Here is a 22,198-nt window from a genome sequence, read left to right on the forward strand (position 1 = left end):
GTGTCTGCTGTGGGGGGACAGAGTGATTATTCCAGAACCCCTCAGGAACAGGGTGCTGGGCACGCTCCACATGGGGCACCCAGGTATGGTCCGAATGAAATCCTTGGCTAGGTGCTATGTGTGGTGGCCTGGAATGGACCAGGACATTGAGAAATGGGTACGAACATGCACCTCATGTCAGGAGGTGAGACCTGATGTACCAAGGGCACCAGTCCACTGGTGGGAGCAGGCACGGACTCCCTGGAGCCGTCTGCACATTGACTTTGCAGGACCCCACCAAGGGAAAGTATTCCTGGTAGTAGTGGATGCCTACTCAAAGTGGTTGGAAGTGGCAGTAGTTAGTTCCCAGCATGACCTCCGCTGCGGTCATTCGGGTGTTGAGGCAGCTGTTCGCAACCCATGGTCTGCCAGAGACTATCGTGTCGGATAATGGAATGGCCTTTGTGTCTCAGGAGTTTAAGGCATTCCTGGCAGACAACTTCATTAGGGGGGCAACGTCGGCCCCGTTCCACCCATCGTCTAATGGACAGGCAGAGCGGATGGTACGGACGGCAAAAGAGGCTATCGCTCGCCTGCTGCAGGGGGACTGGGCAGCCCGAATTGCCCGGATGCTATTTTTGCAGCATGCCACGCCCTGCACTGTCACGGGCAAGTCACCCACTGAACTATTGATGGGCCGTCGGTTGGTCACCATCATGGACTTTGTACACCCGGACAAAAACCCGTCCCGTCCTGCTCGAGCTCAGCCAGAGCCCGAAAGGGACACCACACGCTACCTCACCCCAGAAGAGCTAGTCTGGGTGCGAAACTATGCCAAAGGTCCGGCATGGGTGCCAGGTGTTGTCACCCGTGCCAGTGGTCCAGTCTCGTATTTCGTTACGCTGGACGACGGTCGAGTGATGCGACGCCATATAGACCAGCTGCGTCGGCGTGCCCCCAACAGTACCCAAAGTGATGGGAACTTGGCCGACCTAGAGGAAACACTGCCTGACACCGAATCCCTGCAGCCTCCTACCCAGGCCAGTTCCAGCGATTTGGAAATGCCTCCACCAGAAGGTAACAGCATCCCCGCTTCCTCAGAGATGCTGCCCCCAGCCAGGGACGTGTCTCCACCGCCCATCCTGCCTGCAACACCACCGTCACCCCAAGTTCCGGTGCAGCAGACTCCAGCCACTCCTGTTCCTAGGAGGCCCCAGCGGAAACGGCGGCCACCTAATTACTTGAGGGACTTTGAGTGCTTTGCGCACTAGGAGGGAAGGGGTGTTATGTATTGGTTTAATTTGTGTACATGAGTTTCTCTGCTAGTCCTGTAACTACCTTTCCCGCTCCTGGGCGATGCAAATGGGTGCGGTGACAGTTGCTATTGGTTAACTTGTTAGCACAATTTGGATCCTCACTCTGATAGGTTCCCGCCAAAATCTAAATGTATCCTTTCCCCAACCCCTGCTCCTGAGAGTATAAAAGGAGCTCACCCTTTCCCTCCAGTTCAGTCAAGATTCCTACTGCAATAAAGAAGACTGTTCCTGTTATACTTGACTCCTAGCAGTTCCTTGCTAGTATGCTGAATCACTATTCTGAGCTGACTTCACGAAGAGCTGAAATCACACTCACGACATAACACTCACGACTGAAAAGGAGGTGAAGAACCATGTAACCCCACAAGAACATAACAAAAAAGGAGATTCTGACTAAACATCAAGAAGATGCATTGCAGTTGGTTAGACTAGATGACCCTCAATATTCCTCCAAAGCTACTACAGTGATACCTTGGTTTGTGAACAGTCTGGTTTGCATACGTTTTGGATTACAAACATGTCAAACCCGGAAGTGCGTGTCCTGGTTTGAAACCTTTTTTTGGATTACAGCCCTTTTTTTGGGATTATGAACAATTTTTTTTGGAGGCCCCATTGGCGAAAGCACGGCTTGGGTTACAACTTGTTTTCGTATACGAATGGACCTCTGAAACGGATTATAAACCAAGGTACCGCTCTATTCTATAATTCCAGGATTTCCCCCGCTGTGAGTTAGAATCATAGAATCATACAATCATAGAGTTGGAAGAGACCACAAGGGCCATCCAGTCCAACCCCCTGCCCAGCAGGAAACATCATCAAAGCATTCTTGACATATGGCTGTCAAGCCTCTGTTTAAAGACCTCCAAAGAAGGAGACTCCACCACACTCCTTGGTAGCAAATTCCACTGCCAAACAGCTCTTACTGTCAGGAAGTTCTTCCTAATGTTGAGGTGGAATCTTCTTTCTTGTAGCTTGAATCCATTGCTCCGTGTCCGCTTCTCTGGAGCAGCAGAAAACAATCTTTCTCCCTCCTCTATATGACATCCTTTGATATATTTGAACATGACTATCATATCATCCCTTAACCTTCTCTTCTCTAGGCTAAACATACCCAGCTCCCTAAGCCATTCCTCATAAGGCATCGTTTCCAGGCCTTTGACCATTTTGGTTGCCCTCCTCTGGACACGTTCCAGCTTGTCAGTATCCTTCTTAAACTGTGGTGTCCAGAAGTGGACACAGTACTCCAGGTGAGGTCTGACCAGAGCAGAATGCAGTGGTACTATTACTTCCCTAGATCTAGATGCTATACTCCTATTGATGCAGCCCAGAATTGCACTGGCTTTTTTAGCTGCTGCATCACACTTTTTTAAAAGCAATTTATTAGATTTTTCAAATAAACACATTAAACACATTAAACAAAACAAAACATTCCACAACAAACACCACACACACAATTTTTCTCTTTTTAACATCTTTTCACCTATCTCAAATTCCCAGTGCTCTGCCGAGCTTTGACTTCCCTCCCTCCCTCCCCTCATCTGGTTTTCTTATCAACTCTTGTCTCGCAGTTCCTTTGCTCCTTCTACTTAAAGTCATTTCGTAGGATTTATTTCAGTCCTGCAAGTGTCTTTAAACTTCTACAGTTCCTCTCCATATAGTCCACAAATTTACTCCAGTCTTTTTGGAACCTTGCCTCTCCCTGGTTTCGGATCCTGCTAGTCAGTCTTGCTAATTCCGCATAGTCTATCATTTTTGTCTGCCACTCATCGATCGTCGGTAATTCCTGAGTTTTCCATTTTGGGGCTAACAAAGTCCTTGCCGCGGTTGTCGCATACATAAATAATACTTGATCTTCTTTTACAATCTCTTGTCCTATATGACCCAATAAATAAGCCTCTGGTTTTTGGGGAAAAGTATATTTAAAAATCTTTTTTCAGTTCATTATATATCATTTCCCAAAATCTTTTAATTTTTTCGCATGTCCACCACATATGATAAAATTCACCATCCTTCTCTTTACATTTCCAGCATGTTTTACTACTCATCCTATACATCTTGGCTAATTTAACTGGTGTTAAATACCATCTGTACATCATCTTCAAAACATTCTCTTTCAGGGCAGTACATGCAGTAAATTTCAATGTTTGATTCCACAATTTCAACCACGCATCATATTCAATATTATGCCCAAAATCTATTGCCCATTTTATCATCACATCTTTTGTCAGTTCATCTTTCGTATACCATTCTAACAACAAATCATACATTTTTGACAACAATTTTGTTCTGCCTTCTAACAATTCTATTTGAAATTTTGACCTTTTGTCTTCAAAACCTATTCTCTTATCATTTATAAACACATCATTTACTTGGTGATATTGCAACCATCGCTGCATCACACTGTTGACTCATGTCAAGTTTGTGGTCTACCAAGACTCCTAGATCCTTTTCACATGTACTGCTCTCAAGCCAGGTGTCTCCCATCCCGTATTTGTGCCTTTCATTTTTTTTGCCCAAGTGTAGTACTTTACATTTCTCCTTGTTAAAATTCATCTTGTTTGCTTTGGCCCAGTTGTCTAATCTGTGAAGGTCATTTTGAAGTGTGATCCTGTCCCCTAGGGTATTGGCCACCCCTCCCCATTTGGTGTCATCTGCCAACTTGCTCAGGATGCCCTCAAGCCCATCATCCAAGTCATTGATAAAGATGTTGAAGAAGACTGGGCCCAAGACAGAACCCTGTGGCACCCCACTAGTCACTTCTCTCCAGGATGAGGAGGAGCCATGGATGAGCACCCTTTGGGTTCGGTCAGTCAGCCAGTTACAAATCCGCTGAATGGTAGCATTGTCTAGACCGCATTTTACCAGCTCCTTTACAAGAATATCATGGGGCACCTTGTCAAAGGCCTTGCTGAAATCAAGATAGGCTACATCCACAGCATTCCCTTCATCTACCAGGCTTGTAATTCTGTCAAAAAATGAGATCAGATTAGTCTGACATGACTTATTTTTCAGAAACCCATGCTGACTTTTAGTGATCACAGCGTTTCTTTCTAGGTGCTCACAAACCGTTTGCTTAATGATCTGCTCTAGAATCTTTCCTGGTATTGATGTCAGGCTGACTGGGTGGTAATTGTTTGGGTCCTCTCTTTCCCCCTTTTTGAAAATAGGGACAACATTTGCCCTCCTCCAGTCTGCTGGAACTTCGCCTGTTCTCCAGGAATTCTCAAAGATTACTGCCAGTGGTTCTGAAATCACCTCTGCCAGTTATTTTAATACTCTTGGATGTAGTTCATCTGGCCCTGGAGACTTGAATACATCTAAACTAGCCAAGTATTCTTGTACTACCTCCTTACTTATTCTGGGCTGTGTTTCCCCTGCTGAATCATCTGCTCCATATTCTTCAGGTCGGGCAGTTTTCTTTTTTGGAGAAGACTGAGGCAAAGAAGGCATCGAGGAGTTCTGCCCTTTCTCTGTCCCCTGTTTGCATTTCACCATCTTCTCCTCTAAGTGACCCCACTGTTTCCTTGTTCTTCCTTTTGCTACGGACATACCCATAAAAGCCCTTTTTGTTGCTTTTAACCTCTCTGACGAGCCTGAGTTCATTCTGTGCTTTAGCTTTTCTGACTTTGTCTCTACATGTGCTGGCTATATGTTTGAATTCCTCTCTGGTGATTTCCCCCTTTTTCCATTTTTTTTGTACATATCCCTTTTAAATCTTAACTCAGTTAAAAGTTCTTTAGATAGCCACCCTGGCAGAGAAGCTCAGGCTTTGAAGAAAACAGATTCAGTTGGCGGGGAAAAGGGGGACAAGGAAAAAGAGGCTCCGCTGGCAATAAAAGGACAATTATTGTGAGCTAAAATTTCGGCGGAAGATGCAGAAAGTGAGATTCAGAGGGCGAGAAAAGAGGCACAAAAAGAAATGTCCCTCAAGTGCAGGAGATGCAGCTGAGGCCAGAGAAGGGGAAAAATAAATAAAATAAATCCCCTCAGGGAAGAGGGGGAAATTCATCCCAAATGCTGGAGGGGGAGGGGGAGAAGAAGAAGCCTTTCTGTCTGGTTTGGAAAGACTTGGTTGTCCCAAAGGGGAGAAAATGGAAATAATTGGTTCAGCCCAGAGATACTGGTCAAGTAGAGCAGAGCCGGCCTGAGAGTTAGAGGGAGGCCTATAAATTCAATTAATAATAAAAATAACAGTAATAATAATAATAATAATGGCAGCCCAGGAGGAGAAGCTGAGGGGATTGAGGGATCTGAGGGGACTTGAATTCAGGCCAAGATGGAGAAGCGAGGCAAAAATTTGGCAGGGAAATAGTGGCCTGGAGGCTAAGGAGGCAGGAATTATTATTATTATTATTATTATTATTATTATTATTATTATTATTATATTCATTTAATTGATTTTCATTTTAGGAAACGACAGGAACTATTCACATTTGTGTCTGCCTGAGCCCACATTCACACACGTGAATACAGGTGCCTTGAATCTGATAATCCTTGCATTTGGAAGCTGCCTAGAGGAGCTGAAAAACTTATGCCAGTGGTTCCCAACAGGTGGTCCGCGGACCCCCAGGGGTCCGCGAGCTATGCCAGAGGGGTTCGCAAGATGCTATTAGAATAAAAAATATATTAAATATATTTCGTATGATAACAGATTTTTTGTTTTGGCCGCTTCCTGCATGAGCAGAGTCTAGCGCAAAACTAGAATTAGATAGAGGCAGTAGTTCTGCTGTATGCCGTTAGGTGGCGCTTTACAAACACTACTGTTTTGCAAAGAGGCAGCGCACGCATTCTACTAACGCTCACCTCCCCAAGATGCTTTGCGCGCGTCGGCTTCATTTGTGCGCTACTGCGCAGGTACCCTGTCTTCTCCATTCCCCTCCCTCCTCCCTGGCGCGCGCTGCCTCTTTGCAAAAGAGTAGTGTTTGTAAACAAAGCGTTGTTTTTCGCGGAAGCTACAGTTCGCGTAGTTAAAAATGGACCGTTGGTTAAAAAGTGGTTCGTTAAAACGACAAAGGCCTACAGATGAAGAGGAAGATAATGCATTTGATGTTCAAGCAAGCAAGTCAGTGACTCTCGAACCGATCTTGTCAGTGTCCATTGAACCTAAATCGTAACTGTAAAAAATGTATAAATATAAAATATAAAAAGACTCTTAATTTGGCTCTCACTTTTTAATTTTAGGATTAGGAATTAATGGGGGTCCTTGTCACAATAGCGGCTCAATGAGGGGTCCTCGAGAAAATTTTGTTGGGAACCCCTGACCTATGCTATTTGCTCCGGTTGGTGGCTGGACTCCTTCTTTGTTCCGTAGGGACCTGCAGGCTCTGCCCGACGAGCTGGGTGGCAGAGCAGCCTCACACCTGGATTTTTCTGTAACAGGGTGAACCCTCCTGGCTGGCGAACCGAGCTGCTCCCTCCCTTGGAAACAGAAGCTGGGACCCCCGCCCAAGGAGGAGGAGAGAGCTGCAAGGGGACCCCCAAGGGCCATCCAGTCCAGCCCCCCTGCAATGCTGGCATTGCATCGAAAGCATCCCTGGCATACGGCCAGCCAAGCTCGGCTGGAAAAGCTCCCCCCGCCATTGCTCCTTTCGTGAAGCATGGGGGGTCCCCCGTCGTCCTCCCCTCCCCCACCGAGGAAATGGGGGCGCCCGCAGGGTCTGGGTGGTGGCGGCTCAAGAGCAAGAACCAGAAGACCCTGGAGATGGGGGCGAAGAGGGTGGGGCTGGGGGGTGCCCAGGGGCTCCAACTCCTCTCCCAGCCCAGAGGATGCTGCCTTCAGCCCTGCTCCTCTCCTCGGAGGAGTCACCCCAGCAGGGCAGGAGGGCCAAAGAGGCAGAGCTGGCACCAGACTCTGGGCCCTGCGCCTTTGAGGGGCCCCGCAACAATGGATCAACAAAATATTGATTGGGTTTGTTGCAACTGCTGCTTGGTAAAATCAAAAAGGGATTCAGAGATCATTTGTGAGGGGACCCAGAGATTCCGATGGCCATAGGGCCTCCACTGGCTTTGATCTGGCCCTGGTCCCCAGGAGACAGAGGGCCCCTCTGCATGCCCACCCCAGCAGGGTGAACGGCCCCTGCTCCCTCGGATGGGGGGCAGGAAGAAGATGGTGCCTCCTGCCAGGACAGACCCTGGGGGTCCCTCCAGCTGCTCCAGGTTCCCCGCCCTGACTGGCAGCCTTGACCCTCGAGGGTTCAGGATGGGGAATGTTCCCACTTGACCCTGAGATGCTGCCGGGGGGGGTGGAGCCTTGGCCCTTCTGCATGCCAAACAGCTGCCCTCAAGCCCTGAGCTATGGTGGCCCTTCCCAGAGTATTCAAGGGACAGAGCTGTGAGCTGGGTCTTGACTGGGTCTTTCACCCAAGAGCCCCTTTATTCCAGCTGCCACCACAGAGTATTTTTAAATTTTCCTTTATGATTTATGATTACCTTATTTTGCATTTATTAAATTTGTATACAGTACTGCCTTCATTAGAAGATATCAGGGCAGTCCCCAGCATTAACATTCAAAATAAAAACACCAATTACATAATAAAAATTAAAATGAAACACACCAATATTTCCCTCCCACAAAGAAACTTAAAAGGATAAAGTTTAATTAGCCAAAGGCCTGATAGTTATGTTGATGTTGTAATTACTTAAACACCCTTCCAAACTCACAGCCAATCATCACTCACCCCATAATTTAAAACTCCCCCTCCCCCCAGCTAACATTGCCTTAAATGTATTATAATATAGAAGTTGACTTACTATTATGGCATTAATTATTTTGCTAGAGGAGCATACAGATTTAAATACAAACACCAGAATAAAGCACCCAAATTTTAAGCAGACAAACATGCATGAACCATTTCTAAGAGTCTCATTGGTGAGTCAGTGTAGTATATTGCCTAAAGTATTCGACTACACCCTGGGAGACCTGGGTTCAAATGCCTACTTGGCTATGAAGCTCAGTGGGTGATCTTGGGGAGCCTAACCTACCTCACAGTTATTCTCACGACAAAAAGGAGGTGAATAACCATGGAACCCCACAAGAACATAACAAGAAAGGAGATTCTTACTGAACATCAAGAAGATGCATTTCAGTTGGGTTAGACTAGACAACCGTAAAGATTCCTCCCAAAGCTACTATTCTATAACTCCAGGATTTCCCCCACTGTAAGTTTTTAATGGGCAGTGAGATTTCCTTCCAGTTGAAGCGCTTTCCACATTCCAAGCACTATTCAGGTTTCTCAGTCATTGGAATTCTTTGGTGGGAAGTGAGAGTTTGTTTCAAGGTGAATCTCTTTCCGCACTCTTGGCATTGAAATGGTTTCTACCTGTGTGAATTCTCTGATGGGTAGTGAGACTATTCTTCTGACTGAAGCTCTTTCCACATTCCACACACTGATATGGTTTCTCCCCTGTATGAATTCTTTGATGGGAAGTGAGACTGTCCTTCCTAGAGAAGCTCTTTCCACATTCCACACACTGATATGGTTTCTCTCCGCTGTGAATCTTCTGATGTCGAAGGAAGTCTCTTTTTGCAGTAAGGCACATCCCACATTGCAAGCACTGATATACTTCCTCACCTGTATGAATTCTTTGATGGGAAGTGAGATGGCCCCTCTTATGAAAGCTCATTCCACATTCCAAGCACTGATATGGCTTCTCCCCTGCATGAATTGTTTGATGGGAAATAAGACGAATCTTCCGACTGAAGCCCTTCCCACATTCCAAGCACTGAAATGGTTTCTCCCCTGTATGAATTCTTTGATGGGAAGTGAGATTATTATTCTGAGTGAAGCTCTTTCCACACTCCAGACATTGATAGGGCTTCTCACCGGTATGAATTATTCGATGGGAAGTGAGATAAGAGCTGCGACTGAAGCTCTTCCCACATTCCAAGCACTGATATGGTTTCTCCCCACTGTGAATTCTCTTATGTCGATCGAAGTCTATTCTTGTAGTAAAGAACTTCTCACATTCCAAGCACTGGTATGGTTTCTCCCCGGTATGAATTCTTTGATGGGAAGTGAGATGGTGTTTCCTGGAGAAGCTCTTTCCACACTCCAAGCACTGATATGGTTTCTCTCCTGTATGAATTCTTAGATGGAAAGTAAGACTAATCTTCCGACTGAAACTCTTCCCACATTCCAAGCACTGATATGTTTTCTCCTCACTGTGAATTCTCTTATGTTGGTGGAAGTCTCTTCTTGTAGTAAAGAACTTCTCACATAACGAGCACTGATATGATTTCTCCCTGGTATGAATTCTTTGGTGGGCTTTGAGATGTGAGTTGCGATAGAAGCTCTTTCCACATTCTAAGCACTGAAATGGTTTCTCCCCACTGTGAATTCTCTGATGTCGACGAAAGTTTCTGCTTATAGTAAAAGACTTCTCACATTCCAAGCACTGAAATGGTTTCTCCCCACTGTGAATCCTCTGATGTCGACGGAGGTATATGGTTGTAGCAAAGAACTTTCCACATTCCAAACACTGATATGGTTTCTCCCCGCTGTGAATCCTCTGATGTCGACAGAGGTATATGGTTGTAGCAAAGAACTTTCCACATTCCAAACACTGATATGGTTTCTCCCCAGTATGAATTCTTTTATGGTCTTTGAGTTGTGAGCTGTGACTGAAGCTCTTTCCACATTCCAAACACGGATAGAGTTTCTTCCCAATATGTTGTCCCTTGTTCTTAATTTCTAATTCATCTCCACCTGCAATGAAGAGAGGAACAGATCAGAGCTAGGAAAGAAATGGAGTTCCCAGTTTTTGAATAATGCTAACAAATATTTGTGATAAAGGAAGATCTGAAGGGCGTTAGATGGGAAGTCTTACTGCAGAGTTCACTGCCTGACTGACATTCACTGACATATTTATGGGAAATTCAGATTCAGGGATGTTCTTTTCAGGGATGAAATTTCTTTGGCTCAATCATTGAACCAACTCCATCTGCAAGGTCAGAGGTATATTTGAATATGAATTGGATTATCTTTCTAACAAGTACCTAGTGTCCGGGGGAGAATTAAATTGCTGGGTAATGACAGAATTCTAAATGGGTTTGGAAAACAGAGAAAAAAGCTCAAAACTAACTACTGGTGATTTCAAAAGATGAAGCAACGTCCAGTTCCCTAGACACTCATAAAGCCTATCTACATGCTGATCCCTGTTCAAAAGGGCAGAAGCGGAGGAATAATATTCACAGAAAAAAACAGTCCATAGCTTTCCATGCAAGGTCAGCTGTTATGGGTGTGTGTGTGTGAGAATCCCAGGTGCTCTAGGTGGCAATGTTGCGATCCATCAAAATATTGGAGGTTTGTCACAGAGAAATAGCTATTGAATTACAAAACAAATTACAGTAATAATATAAAAGGGTTTAGCTATACAACCTCTAGATTCCAAAAGGAGGTTATTAGGGGGGGGGGGTGGGGGGGGGGGGAGGGGGTGGAGGAGGAGAAAGAGAGAGGATACACAGCAACTCCCCCGTTGTTGTTGTGAGAGAGATACGAGATAGATATAGGACACAACATACAAATTGATGATTGGGAAAAATTGTGGAAGGTAGATTTGAAATTTACAGATTGTTCTGCTTTGAAGAAAACTATAATAAAATGATGTACAGATGGTATATTACACCAGTAAAAATGGCAAAAATGTATAAAATCGGGTCAAACATACAGATGAAACTTGGAAAATTAAAATATCGTCAAAAAATGCATTTATTTCAGTAATGCAACTTATTATTATTTTTCTTTTAATTTTGACAAATGCTTTCTTTTGGAAATTCCACAGTAATAAAACAAATAGTTACAATAATACAAAAAAAACCCCATCGCTATTACATTTATTTTTTTATTAAATATTTTTATTGGATTTTATCAAGAAATACAGAAAAAAAGAAAAAAAGGGAAAAAAGAATACAAAACAATTTGTCCATTCTCATTCCCCCAAAATTATTCACATTCCAAAAACAATTAAGAATTAAAAAAACTGAAAAAGAAGATACAACAGTACAAAGAAAAATAAAAAATACGATGACATCATTCTAAAACTTCTAAACTTATCCTTTCTGACTTCCCCATTTCCCCTTCTTGAGTTCTAATTACGGTATTAAAACAATTCTCGCAGTTCCCAGATCTAACATCACATTCTTTTTTTCCTAAATTTTAACTTATTCATTGCTATTAACCATTCTTTTTATACTTTAACTTCTTTATTACTAACATCCTCTCTTCAAAATTGCCATTGTCTAACTACTAATCTCTATCCCTTACCCAAAAATATTTAAACTTAACGTCCAAATCTTTTACCCATTTATTCCCACCCTCACAACAAGTTCCCACCCCCCTTTCCCTGAAATCGGTGTCTCCAGATGCATCAGCCAGATCCTTAATACAATCCTTAATACATTCCGAGGTCAGACCATATTATATCAAACAATATCGAATAATCCAAAACTCCCTCAACCCACCCCTAGTCTGTCCCAATCCAACTTTTGCCGAACTCTTGCCCTCCTCTTCTTTGGTAATCCCATCACTTTATATCTTTGCTCATTGTCATCTTTTTTCTGCACCCCACCTGTTTGCTTCCTCCCCTCTCCCACCGGGGTATTGGTTTTTCTATACTCTTTTTTGGGGTGCTTTTGTACTTCCACCCTACCCTGTTTCACTTCTCTCACCAGTGAAACAGTGTTTTCTCCTAGCTTTCCTACCTGTTCCACTCCTCCCACCAGTGGAACAGTATTATTCTCACAAATTAAGTCCATTGGTTCAGCATATTGTCCTTCAATGTTGCCTTTCTCCTCTTCTGGGTTTTTTGCATAAGATACACCAACACAGTCCTGCTCCTCCAGTCTTTTTTCTTCTCCCTTCTCTTGCTTTTTAATTACAATTAGTTCCTCTGTTTTAAAATCTGGAATCAATAATTCCACAGTCTCATCTCTCAAGAGGCATACATCAAGTTTGGAATTACTTACTTCTTTTGTAAGTTCCACAATTGTTGTCAATATTAAGTCCCACAGTGTGTCTTCCTCTGTTCTCTAGAACCTTCTCTCCCAGTCCTTTGTCAGAGTCATCCTCCATATTTGTTGCAGACAGGCAGTGGAGTTGTTATTTTTATCCAAATATAGATGAAAAGTCAAAGTTCTAATCCCACTTGGTCAGAGTCTCTCCTTTCACTCCTTCTTTTTTTCCACAAAGTCAGTACTGAGCAGCCTTAAAGCAAAACAAATCCTCTTTATCTGTTTGCAGCTCTCAGTCTCTCACACTCAGCCAGGCACATTCCATTGTATTGTGACGTCACTCAGCAGACTGACTGATCCTTCCTTTGACCCGACTCCAGGTTCACAGGGGTTTTTTCTCATGTTAAATCTCAGTCTTTTGCAGAGATGAATACACAGCTTACTTTTCCCTTTACTCTGCGTCAGGAAAAAGTTCTTTTGCAGTATTTCTGGGTTTTCCAAGCTTATTGCGTTACTTGAAACTCAGTTGGGGGGGTGACTTCCTTTTTTCTCCACCTCCCAATGCCGAATTCTTATTCCAAATTAATTAATTTTGACTTACTTCGTCCAGATCGTGACTTTTTTTTCAGGAAGACTCCACCGCTTGCAGGCTGCAGGCTCGGGGCTTCGCTTCTTGGAGGTAACGATGGTGCCCAAAATGGCTCCTGCGACTACCACTCGGCTGGCTCTCGGGAGCTATTGCGGGCTTCCCGGGCAGCTGAGGAGTCACTTCTGGAGATCCGCGTGCCCCTGCGGATTTCCCCCCCTCCGCGATGCCAGAAACCTCGGAGTACCTCGGGTTTCTGTGCCTTCATGCCAGCGCGGCATACCGGAAGTCGCTATTACATTTCATTAATTACATTCCATTTATAATTGACCCACCTAACGACAAATAATTACAATTACAACAAATAAAGTATTGACATGCATCATGCATCTATCTCATATATTGGTTTCACCTTTTAAGTTGCATTACTGAAATAAATGCACTTTTCGATGATATATAATTTTCCGAGTTTCACCTGTTTGTTGGAAATGTAAAGAAAAAGAAGGTACTTTATATCATATGTGGTGGGAATGTAGTGAAGTCAAAAAATTATGGGAGATGATATATAATGAATTGAAAAAGATGTTTAAAATGACATTTGTAAAAAACAAACAAACCAGAAGCATTTTTCTTAGGGATTCTAGGACAAGACCTGCCAAGGAAAAGAAAGAAATTATTTATGTATGCTACAACAACGGCAAGAGTCTTCTTAGCACAAAGATGGAAGAATGAGGAAATCCCAATGAAAGAACAATGGCAAGAAAAACTGATGAGTTATGTGTTGGCAAACTACGTGAGGACAACCATTACTTCAAATAAGCATGGGAACTTTTTACAAATTATTTTAAAAGACAACAAAAGGATTTGGACTACTTGGCAGGTTTTGAATAAACATCCACAATTTATTAGCAAAACATATGATAGATAAGGTAATGATATGTACAATTTTATAACATGCAGAAAACAATACGTACAAACATATCAGAGAGGGGAGCTGAGGGAAGTCCTTAGAGGGTGGGAGAGAGAGGGAGGGGAGGGGAAAGGGGGATTGTGATTGGTTATGTTATTGGTAATTTGTATTGTTCAAAAATTCTTTTTCTTATACTTCAATAAAAAAATTATTATTATTTTAAAAACAGATTATTATGACCCAACAGGGAACTTTACCAAGAGAGATCATGGTCCTACAAGTCTCCTCCATGACTTCCTGATGCAGAGCTCTCTGGGCAGGATCCAGCAATGCCCACTCCTCAACCGTGAAACGAACCACAACATCTTCAAAAGAAACTGAACCCTGAAAGAAAAATATCCTTCTCTTAGGCAGCAAAAATATTATTTCCTGCATGTTGCTCTTTTGCTTCCTGCCTGGATTGTTTTAATCGGATTGGTCTGCTGCACATTTTGATTATTGATGCTTACTATAATGCTTTATAACCAAGATCATGGCCACTGGTCCCATCACCTCCTGGCAAATAGAAGGGGAATAAATGGAGGCAGTGAAAGATTTTACTTTCTTGGGCTCCATGATCACTGCAGATGGTGACAACAGTCACGAAATTAAAAGATGCCTGCTTCTTGGGAGAAAAGCAATGACAAACCTAGACAGCATCTTAAAAAGCAGAGACATCACCTTGCCGACAAAGGTCCGTATAGTTAAAGCTATGGTTTTCCCAGTAGTGATGTATGGAAGTGAGAGCTGGACCATAAAGAAGGCTGATCGCCGAAGAATTGATGCTTTTGAATTATGGTGCTGGAGGAGACTCTTGAGAGTCCCATGGACTGCAAGAAGATCAAACCTATCCATTCTGAAGGAAATCAGCCCTGAGTGCTCACTGGAAGGACAGATCCTGAAGCTGAGGCTCCAACACTTTGGCCACCTCATGAGAAGAGAAGACTCCCTGGAAAAGACCCTGATGCTGGGAAAGATGGAGGGCACTAGGAGAAGGGGACGACAGAGGACGAGATGGTTGGACAGTGTTCTCGAAGCTACGAACATGAGTTTGACCAAACTGCGGGAGGCAGTGCAAGACAGGAGTGCCTGGCGTGCTATGGTCCATGGGGTCACGAAGAGTCGGACACGACTAAACGACTAAACAATAATGCTTTAATGAATTCTTTCATAGTGTATTTTAATGATGATATAAATCTTAGTGAAAATGGGTGGAACTCCACCTTGTTTTATTCAGATGAATTTGTCTGTGCAAGCGTTCCAGTTTGCCAAATGGAAGAATCCCTCTCTCTCTCTGGTACATGGGGTCACGAAGAGTCGGACAGGACTAAATGACTAAACAACAACAACAAGATGCAATGCTTGGCCAAGCACAGGTATGACTGTAAAGGCTATGTCATTGGTCACAGCCCTGGAGAAGAGCGGCAGAAGAAGAGCGGCCGCATCCGACATTCACCTGACAAGATGTGGTGCGCCCCAGGTACCAGCACACAGAAGCGGGCAGGATCTTGCTCAGTATGGCACGGACAACACAGAGGCTGCCAGCATGCAGGAGAAAATAAAGAGGGGTGATATCAGCAGTCATCAGACCACCCACAGAGGCTGCAGGCACCCGCAGGTGAGTGGGAGAGACAGGAGAACAGGTACCGGTAAGTGGGACCCTCACTCGAGGATAAGCCAAGGGGGGCTTTTACAGCATTAAAAATGTACTGAAAAACATGGCTTATACACAAGTATATACAGTACAGTAGTGCCTCGCAAGACGAAATTATTTCGTTCCGCAAGTCACTTCGTCTTGCGATAACAATAATGCTTTAATGGAGTTCTTTCATAGTGTATTTTAATGATGATATGAATCTTAGTTATAATGGGTGGAGCTCCACCTTGTTTTATTCAGATCAATTTGTCTGTGCAAACATTCCCCTCTCTCCCCTCTCTCCTCTCCATGTGTGTTGTTCTGGGATGGAAAGACTCTCCAGATGTCCTAAAGATAATTTATAACGAATAATACTAGTGACATTCAGAGTTAAGGTGAAGGAGCTACTCATTATCCTGAGTGCATAAACCTTCATTAATGTCATTTTCAGCCTTTGTCAAGAACAATGAGGAGGGGAGAGAAACGCCTTGTCTCCCCCACCCCTCAGCCTCTCTCCCCCCAAGGCTCCTTCCCCCTACCTGATCTGGTTCCTCAGCCGCTGCTTCCCCTCCACCAGGATGAAGAGATGGATGAGGAGGTCTTGCCGGCATCCTTCTTTCACCTGCAAGAGACAAAGGGAAGTGGGGAGACAGGAATGCATGATGCTTCTCTCAGAAGAGCATTTGGGAGTTTGTCTACCAACGTGAAGGGGAGCATTAAACTGCTGGGTAATGACAGAATTCTGAATGGGTCTAGAAAATAGATCAAAAAGCTCAAAAATAACTGCTGGTGATTTCAAAAGAATAAATCAATATATAGTTCTGAGACTCTCCGTTTATCTTCAAAGCTACACTATTCCTAAATCTCCTTTCACTGTTTTTCCTATGCGGAACGGACTGATAACCGATGGTCACTTTTTATAAGTGCAGAGACAATCAAAGGAGGAGAACTAATACATCGTAGTTAGTAAATCATAACAAAAATAACACGGAATGCCTTTTGATTTTTGATATGCTATAACCAGCAGGTAAGATATGAGATGTGCAGAATGGCTGGAGAGATTTGAGAGAGACTGCAGAGGAGAGAATGGACAGAATCTGTTGGAATAAAACCTGAGACAGCAGTAGATGAAGAAAAGTCCACAGCTTTACAACTGTATGAAAGAAAGAGAAAGAAAGAAAGAGAAAGAAAGAAAGAAAGAAAGAGAAAGAAAGCTGTTCTGAAGCCAGAAGAGATTTATGGAGGATTGGAGGTGGCAAAGACTGATCTGGAAATTAATACACAGGCAAAAAAAGTTTATCATCTATTGGAAATCAGTTGGGAGAAAGACTGGAGGGAATGGCGTAAAAAGAACTTGTTTCTTTTTTATTTGAACTGCAATGATCAATTGGAAATAGGACCATATTTTATGGTACTAAGTTTGATTTAAGGAAGACACAATAGGCAAATCATAGGAACTATGATATTAAGATTTGTCATAACCCTTGAAGAGAATTCATCATAATGAGGTGGAGAAAGGCCATACTGGAAATTTAATGAAAACAACCAATGAACTTTCTGATTGGATAAAGGTGAAGCCGAGAGGCCTGGAAGGGAAGATTGAGAAATACCATCTTGCAGAATGAGGAATGGCCGGATATCAATAAAGCCAGAAGTTGTTCTGGAATGCATAATTTGAATAATCGTTATATACATAATTGGCAGACAGAGAAATGGAAGATACTCCTTTGCTTTATGTTTTATATTTTTTTCTTATCTTGTTTTACCTATGACTTTTATTTTTTGTTAGTGTTCTGTCAATTTCACCTACATGTATGTTTTATTTTTTGAATTTTCATATCTTGGATAAGGGAGGATACACACAGGAAGGTGATGGAGAGAAGCTGAAGGGCTGAGGAAAGGGGACGAGGCTCCCAGGTGAGAGCTGGGAGGGTTCGCTCTTCTGTGTCTGGAATAAGGATATAAAGAGCTTCGGCTTATTATACTCTAATTTTTGTTTTTTCTCTTCCTTTTTCTCTTTTCTGGTAAGTTTTCTATCTCTCTTTTTCAGAATAGTTTGGCTTTTATTGAATTTCAAGTGGGAAACTTTCAATAAAAATCAATATTTAAAACTAAAAAGTTCCTTTGCTCCACCAAAAAATGGACAGAAACAAAAATCTGGCAGAAGTGACTTCCACTTCCCTGGACACTCAGAAAGCCTGTCCACATCCTGATCCTTGTGCAAAAAGGCAGAAGTGGAGGAACAATATCCACAGACAAAACAGTCCCTAGCCCTCCATGCAAGGTGAGCTGTGGGGGTGTGAGAATCCCAGGTGATCTAGGGGGCAACATTGGGACCCATCCAAATATGGGAGGTTTGTCCCGGAGAAATATCTATTGAATTCCAAAAGAGATATGATGACCCAACAGGGAACTTTACCAAGAGAGATCATGGTCCTACAAATCTCCTCCATGACTTCCTGATGCAGAGCTCTCTGGGCAGGATCCAGCAACGCCCACTCCTCAGCCGTGAAACAAACAGCGACATCTTCAAAAGAAACTGAAGCCTGAAAGAAAAATATCCTTCTCTTAGGCAGCAAAAAGATTATTTCCTGCACGTTGCTGTTTTGCTTCCTGCCTGGGTTGTTTTAATGGGATTGGTCTGCTGCACATTTTGATTATTGATGCTTATTATAATTCTTTAATGGAGTTCTTTCATAGTGTATTTTAATGACGGGTATGAATCTTAGTGAAAATGGGTGGAACTCCACCTTGTTTTACTCAGATCATTCTCTCTGTGCATCCAGTTTGCCAAATGGAAGAATCCCTCTCTCCTCTCCCTGTGTGTTGTTCTGTTATGGAAAGACTATCCAGATGTCCTAAAAACAATTTATAATGAATAATGCTAGTGACTGCCCCAATTCCAAAGAAGGGCAGTGCCAAAGAATGCTCCAACTACCGCACAATTGCGCTCATTTCACACGCTAGCAAGGTTATGCTTAAAATTCTACAAGGCAGGCTTAGGCAGTATGTGGACCGAGAACTCCCAGAAGTGCAAGCTGGATTTCGAAGGGGCAGAGGAACCAGAGACCAAATAGCAAACATGCACTGGATTATGGAGAAAGCTAGAGAGTTCCAGAAAAACGTCTACTTCTGCTTCATTGACTATGCAAAAGCCTTTGACTGTGTCGACCACAGCAAACTATGGCAAGTTCTTAAAGAAATGGGAGTGCCTGATCACCTCATCTGTCTCCTGAGAAATCTCTATGTGGGACAAGAAGCTACAGTTAGAACTGGATATGGAACAACTGATTGGTTCAAAATTGGGAAAGGAGTACGACAAGGCTGTATATTGTCTCCCTGCTTATTTAACTTATATGCAGAATTCATCATGCGAAAGGCTGGACTAGATGAATCCCAAGCAGGAATTAAGATTGCCGGAAGAAATATCAACAACCTCAGATATGCAGATGACACAACCTTGATGGCAGAAAGTGAGGAGGAATTAAAGAACCTTTTAATGAGGGTGAAAGAGGAGAGCGCAAAATATGGTCTGAAGCTCAACATCAAAAAACCCAAGATCATGGCCACTGGTCCCATCACCTCCTGGCAAATAGAAGGGGAAGAAATGGAGGCAGTGAGAGATTTTACTTTCTTGGGCTCCTTGATCACTGCAGATGGTGACAGCAGTCACGAAATTAAAAGACGTCTGCTTCTTGGGAGAAAAGCAATGACAAACCTAGACAGCATCTTAAAAAGCAGAGACATCACCTTGCCTACAAAGGTCCGTATAGTTAAAGCTATGGTTTTCCCAGTAGTGATGTATGGAAGTGAGAGCTGGACCATAAAGAAGGCTGATCGCCGAAGAATTGATGCTTTTGAATTATGGTGCTGGAGGAGACTCTTGAGAGTCCCATGGACTGCAAGAAGATCAAACCTATCCATTCTGAAGGAAATCAGCCCTGAGTGCTCACTGGAAGGACAGATCGTGAAGCTGAGGCTCCAATACTTTGGCCACCTCATGAGAAGAGAAGAATCCTTGGAAAAGACCTTGATGTTGGGAAAGATGGAGGGCACTAGGAGAAGGGGACGACAGAGGACAAGATGGTTGGACAGTGTTCTCGAAGCTACGAACATGAGTTTGACAAAACTGCGGGAGGCAGTGCAAGACAGGAGTGCCTGGCGTGCTCTGGTCCATGGGGTCACGAAGAGTCGGACACGACTAAACGACTAAACAACAACAACAATGCTAGTGACATTCAGAGTTAAGGTGAAGTGTCTACTCGTTATCCTCAGTGCATAAACCTTCATTAATGGCATTTTGAGCTTTTGTTAAGGGCAGCTTTGACAGAATAAATGAGGGGAGAGAAACACCCTCAGCGTCTCTCCCCCCAAGGCTCCTTCCCCCTACCTGATCCGGTTCCTCAGCCGCTGCTTCCCCCCCACCAGGATGAAGAGATGGATGAGGAGGTCTTGCCAGCATCCTTCTTTCACCTGCAAGAGACAAAGGGAAGTGGGGAGACAGGAGAGCAAGATGCTTCTCTCAGAGGTGCTTTCTGGCTTTTGTGCCCATTTCATATTTTAGTTATGTTAAAATACATCTCCTCTCCTTTGGGCTTTTGGCCCCAAGTTTCTTCCTCAAAACACTTAAAGAACCGACAGAGTAGTTTGAGAATCGCCAGAATGTGACCACACAGAGGAAAAACTCTTTCCTCCTTACCCAGCGGCCTCTCTCTGGTGTCCAGCGAAGTCCTCTCTGCCTCAGAGGAACCAGGACCCGTTTCTGCAAGCAGATCCTTCTCCTGAAAGAGCAACAAGGATTCCAAATAAAGAATGAAGAGAAGGGTTAGAGAAGGAAAGGGAGAGGCAAAATCTTTAAGTGTTTCAAATATCATTCCCTGGACACATTCCAAAATAGGATGAGCAATTATGGTAGTATAGCAGGCTTAAGCAGCCGCCTTGCTCAATATTCCTCGTGTGGTCTCTGTCATTTCTCCCAACCGTCTTAGGAGCCTAAAACGTGTCCTTACGGTGGTCACCGATTCTCTTAAAGCAGGTGACGTTTACTAATATTAATATTTTCATAACATGGGTGAGGCCAAAGTTCACGTGAACCAGACCAAAGGACAGCACTAAGAAGCAAGTGCAATATTGTGTTTTATTATTGAGTTTTAATGTTGTCGGCTGATCTGGGAGCCTACGATGAAGGGCGGGTAATGAATAATAATAATCATAAAAATAACAAAATTGTGATGTAGCTTAGCCCCCCCCCCCAGCCAGATATGCTTGGGGGTTCTCCTGGGGGGCTCAGTGACTACAGCAGGATCCCTTTCCAGCTCTGACAGAGAGGACAAGGCCAGGATCCCCCACGCTCTGGATCCCATGAGGCTATGGCAGTGCCCTCTAGGCGGACTCCTCCAAAATGCAGAGGGGCTGGGTTCCCTCTCTTTATTCGTGGCCTTTCTCTCCCCTCCTTTTCTCCAAGGGGGCATCCAAGGCCCCCCCCCCTCACTGAATCCCCACAACCTTGAGAACACATCTAATTCGCCTCTTAGAACAGCTGCTTTGGTGGCCAGTTCATTTCCTGGCCCAGTTCAGGGGCTCACACTGGGCACCCCAAACATCAGAACATCAGCAGGACTGGGGCGCAAGAGCCCCTCTCTTTCCCTGGGATTCAGACAAGAGCTCAGCCCTCCCGCCGGACGCCAAGCAGAGCCCCTCCTCCTCCCTGCACTGGTCCCAGCCCTGCATCCTGGGGCAGGGAGTTCCATAGGCTTGACTCTGCACCGCAGGAAGAAGCACTTTCTCTTCTCTTTCCCCTCCCCTCTTCTAACAGTCAGGCTTTCCTTTTTATTTCTTCAGTATGCTTTATGTCCAAATATTTCCGTCCCCCTACAACCTCTATCAGTAAATGGGACTGATTCCTCAGTCTGGGGGGTGGGTGGGCATTTTCAGGCCTTTTTCTTCCCTCCCCAAAGACGCCTCCCTTCCCAAACGGAGTTGCAGAGCTCCTGTGACCTCGCCCGCTACCGGGCTTTGCAGAGAGGAGGGGGGGGCAGGAGGCTCTGCTCCTTGACTTGGGGGTCCCCCCTGCACCCTCCCTGCATCCCAGGGACACCCCCTTCTCCCCAATGCACCCTTTGCAAGATGAGCAGACTCACCGGATTCCCGGAGGCGCCAGGGATGCAGCACGTGCAAAGGCCCCCCCCTCCCTCCTCCTTTTGTAGGCAGGCGAGGGGAGGGAGGGGCTTTGGAGCGGGAGTTCCTCTCGCGCCCCCCACCGCCCCCATCCCACCGCCTTTATTTCCTCTCCTCTCTGGGAACCCAGCCCCATCTCTTTTAACCTGCTCCCCCCTCTCTGGTGTCCATCCCTGCCTCGAGTCCTGCGGCAGGGAGTTCCACAGTTGAAGTGCACTGCAGAAAGTGTTTCTGTCCTGAATCTTCCAACATTCACTTTCAATGGGTGTCTTTGAGTTCCCGTGTTAACAGAGGGGGAGAAAAACTCGTGTTAGAAATTCCCATCAAGATGCCTCTCACTTGGCTATCTCTAAAGAGCCCCCAACTCTGCAACCTTTCTTCATAGGAAAGTCTGACACCCCCTTGGTCATTTTGGCAGCTCTTTTCTGAACCTTTTCCAACTCCACAAATATGCTCCTTCCTGAGGAGAGGAGACTGTACCCCACATGAGGTTGCACCATAGATTTGTGACCACTGGGGGGCTGCAGGGCTCTGTCCTGGGCCTGTTGTTGCTCAATCTGTCCATAAACGTCTTGGATGGAGGAATTGAGGGGATCCTCATCCAATT

The 22,198-nt window shown here is 44.4% G+C and overlaps 1 protein-coding gene across 1 annotated transcript in view; it reads right to left on the minus strand.

Annotated features, from left to right (window-relative positions):
- Positions 1-12,364, minus strand: part of LOC132591148 (zinc finger protein 260-like) — a 29,060-nt gene extending 16,696 nt beyond the window's left edge. Inside the window, exons 1-4 of the mRNA XM_060281406.1 lie at positions 12,259-12,364; positions 8,981-10,000; positions 8,615-8,812; positions 4,497-4,501 (exon numbers count right to left, since the gene is read on the minus strand). Of these exons, the coding sequence (XP_060137389.1) occupies positions 4,497-4,501; positions 8,615-8,812; positions 8,981-10,000; positions 12,259-12,364 (1,329 nt within the window). The remainder of the gene's footprint in view (positions 1-4,496; positions 4,502-8,614; positions 8,813-8,980; positions 10,001-12,258) is intronic.
- Between the last annotated feature and the right edge of the window lie 9,834 nt (positions 12,365-22,198).

Source organism: Zootoca vivipara, chromosome 13 (assembly GCF_963506605.1).
Source record: "Zootoca vivipara chromosome 13, rZooViv1.1, whole genome shotgun sequence".
NCBI lineage: Eukaryota > Metazoa > Chordata > Lepidosauria > Squamata > Lacertidae > Zootoca > Zootoca vivipara.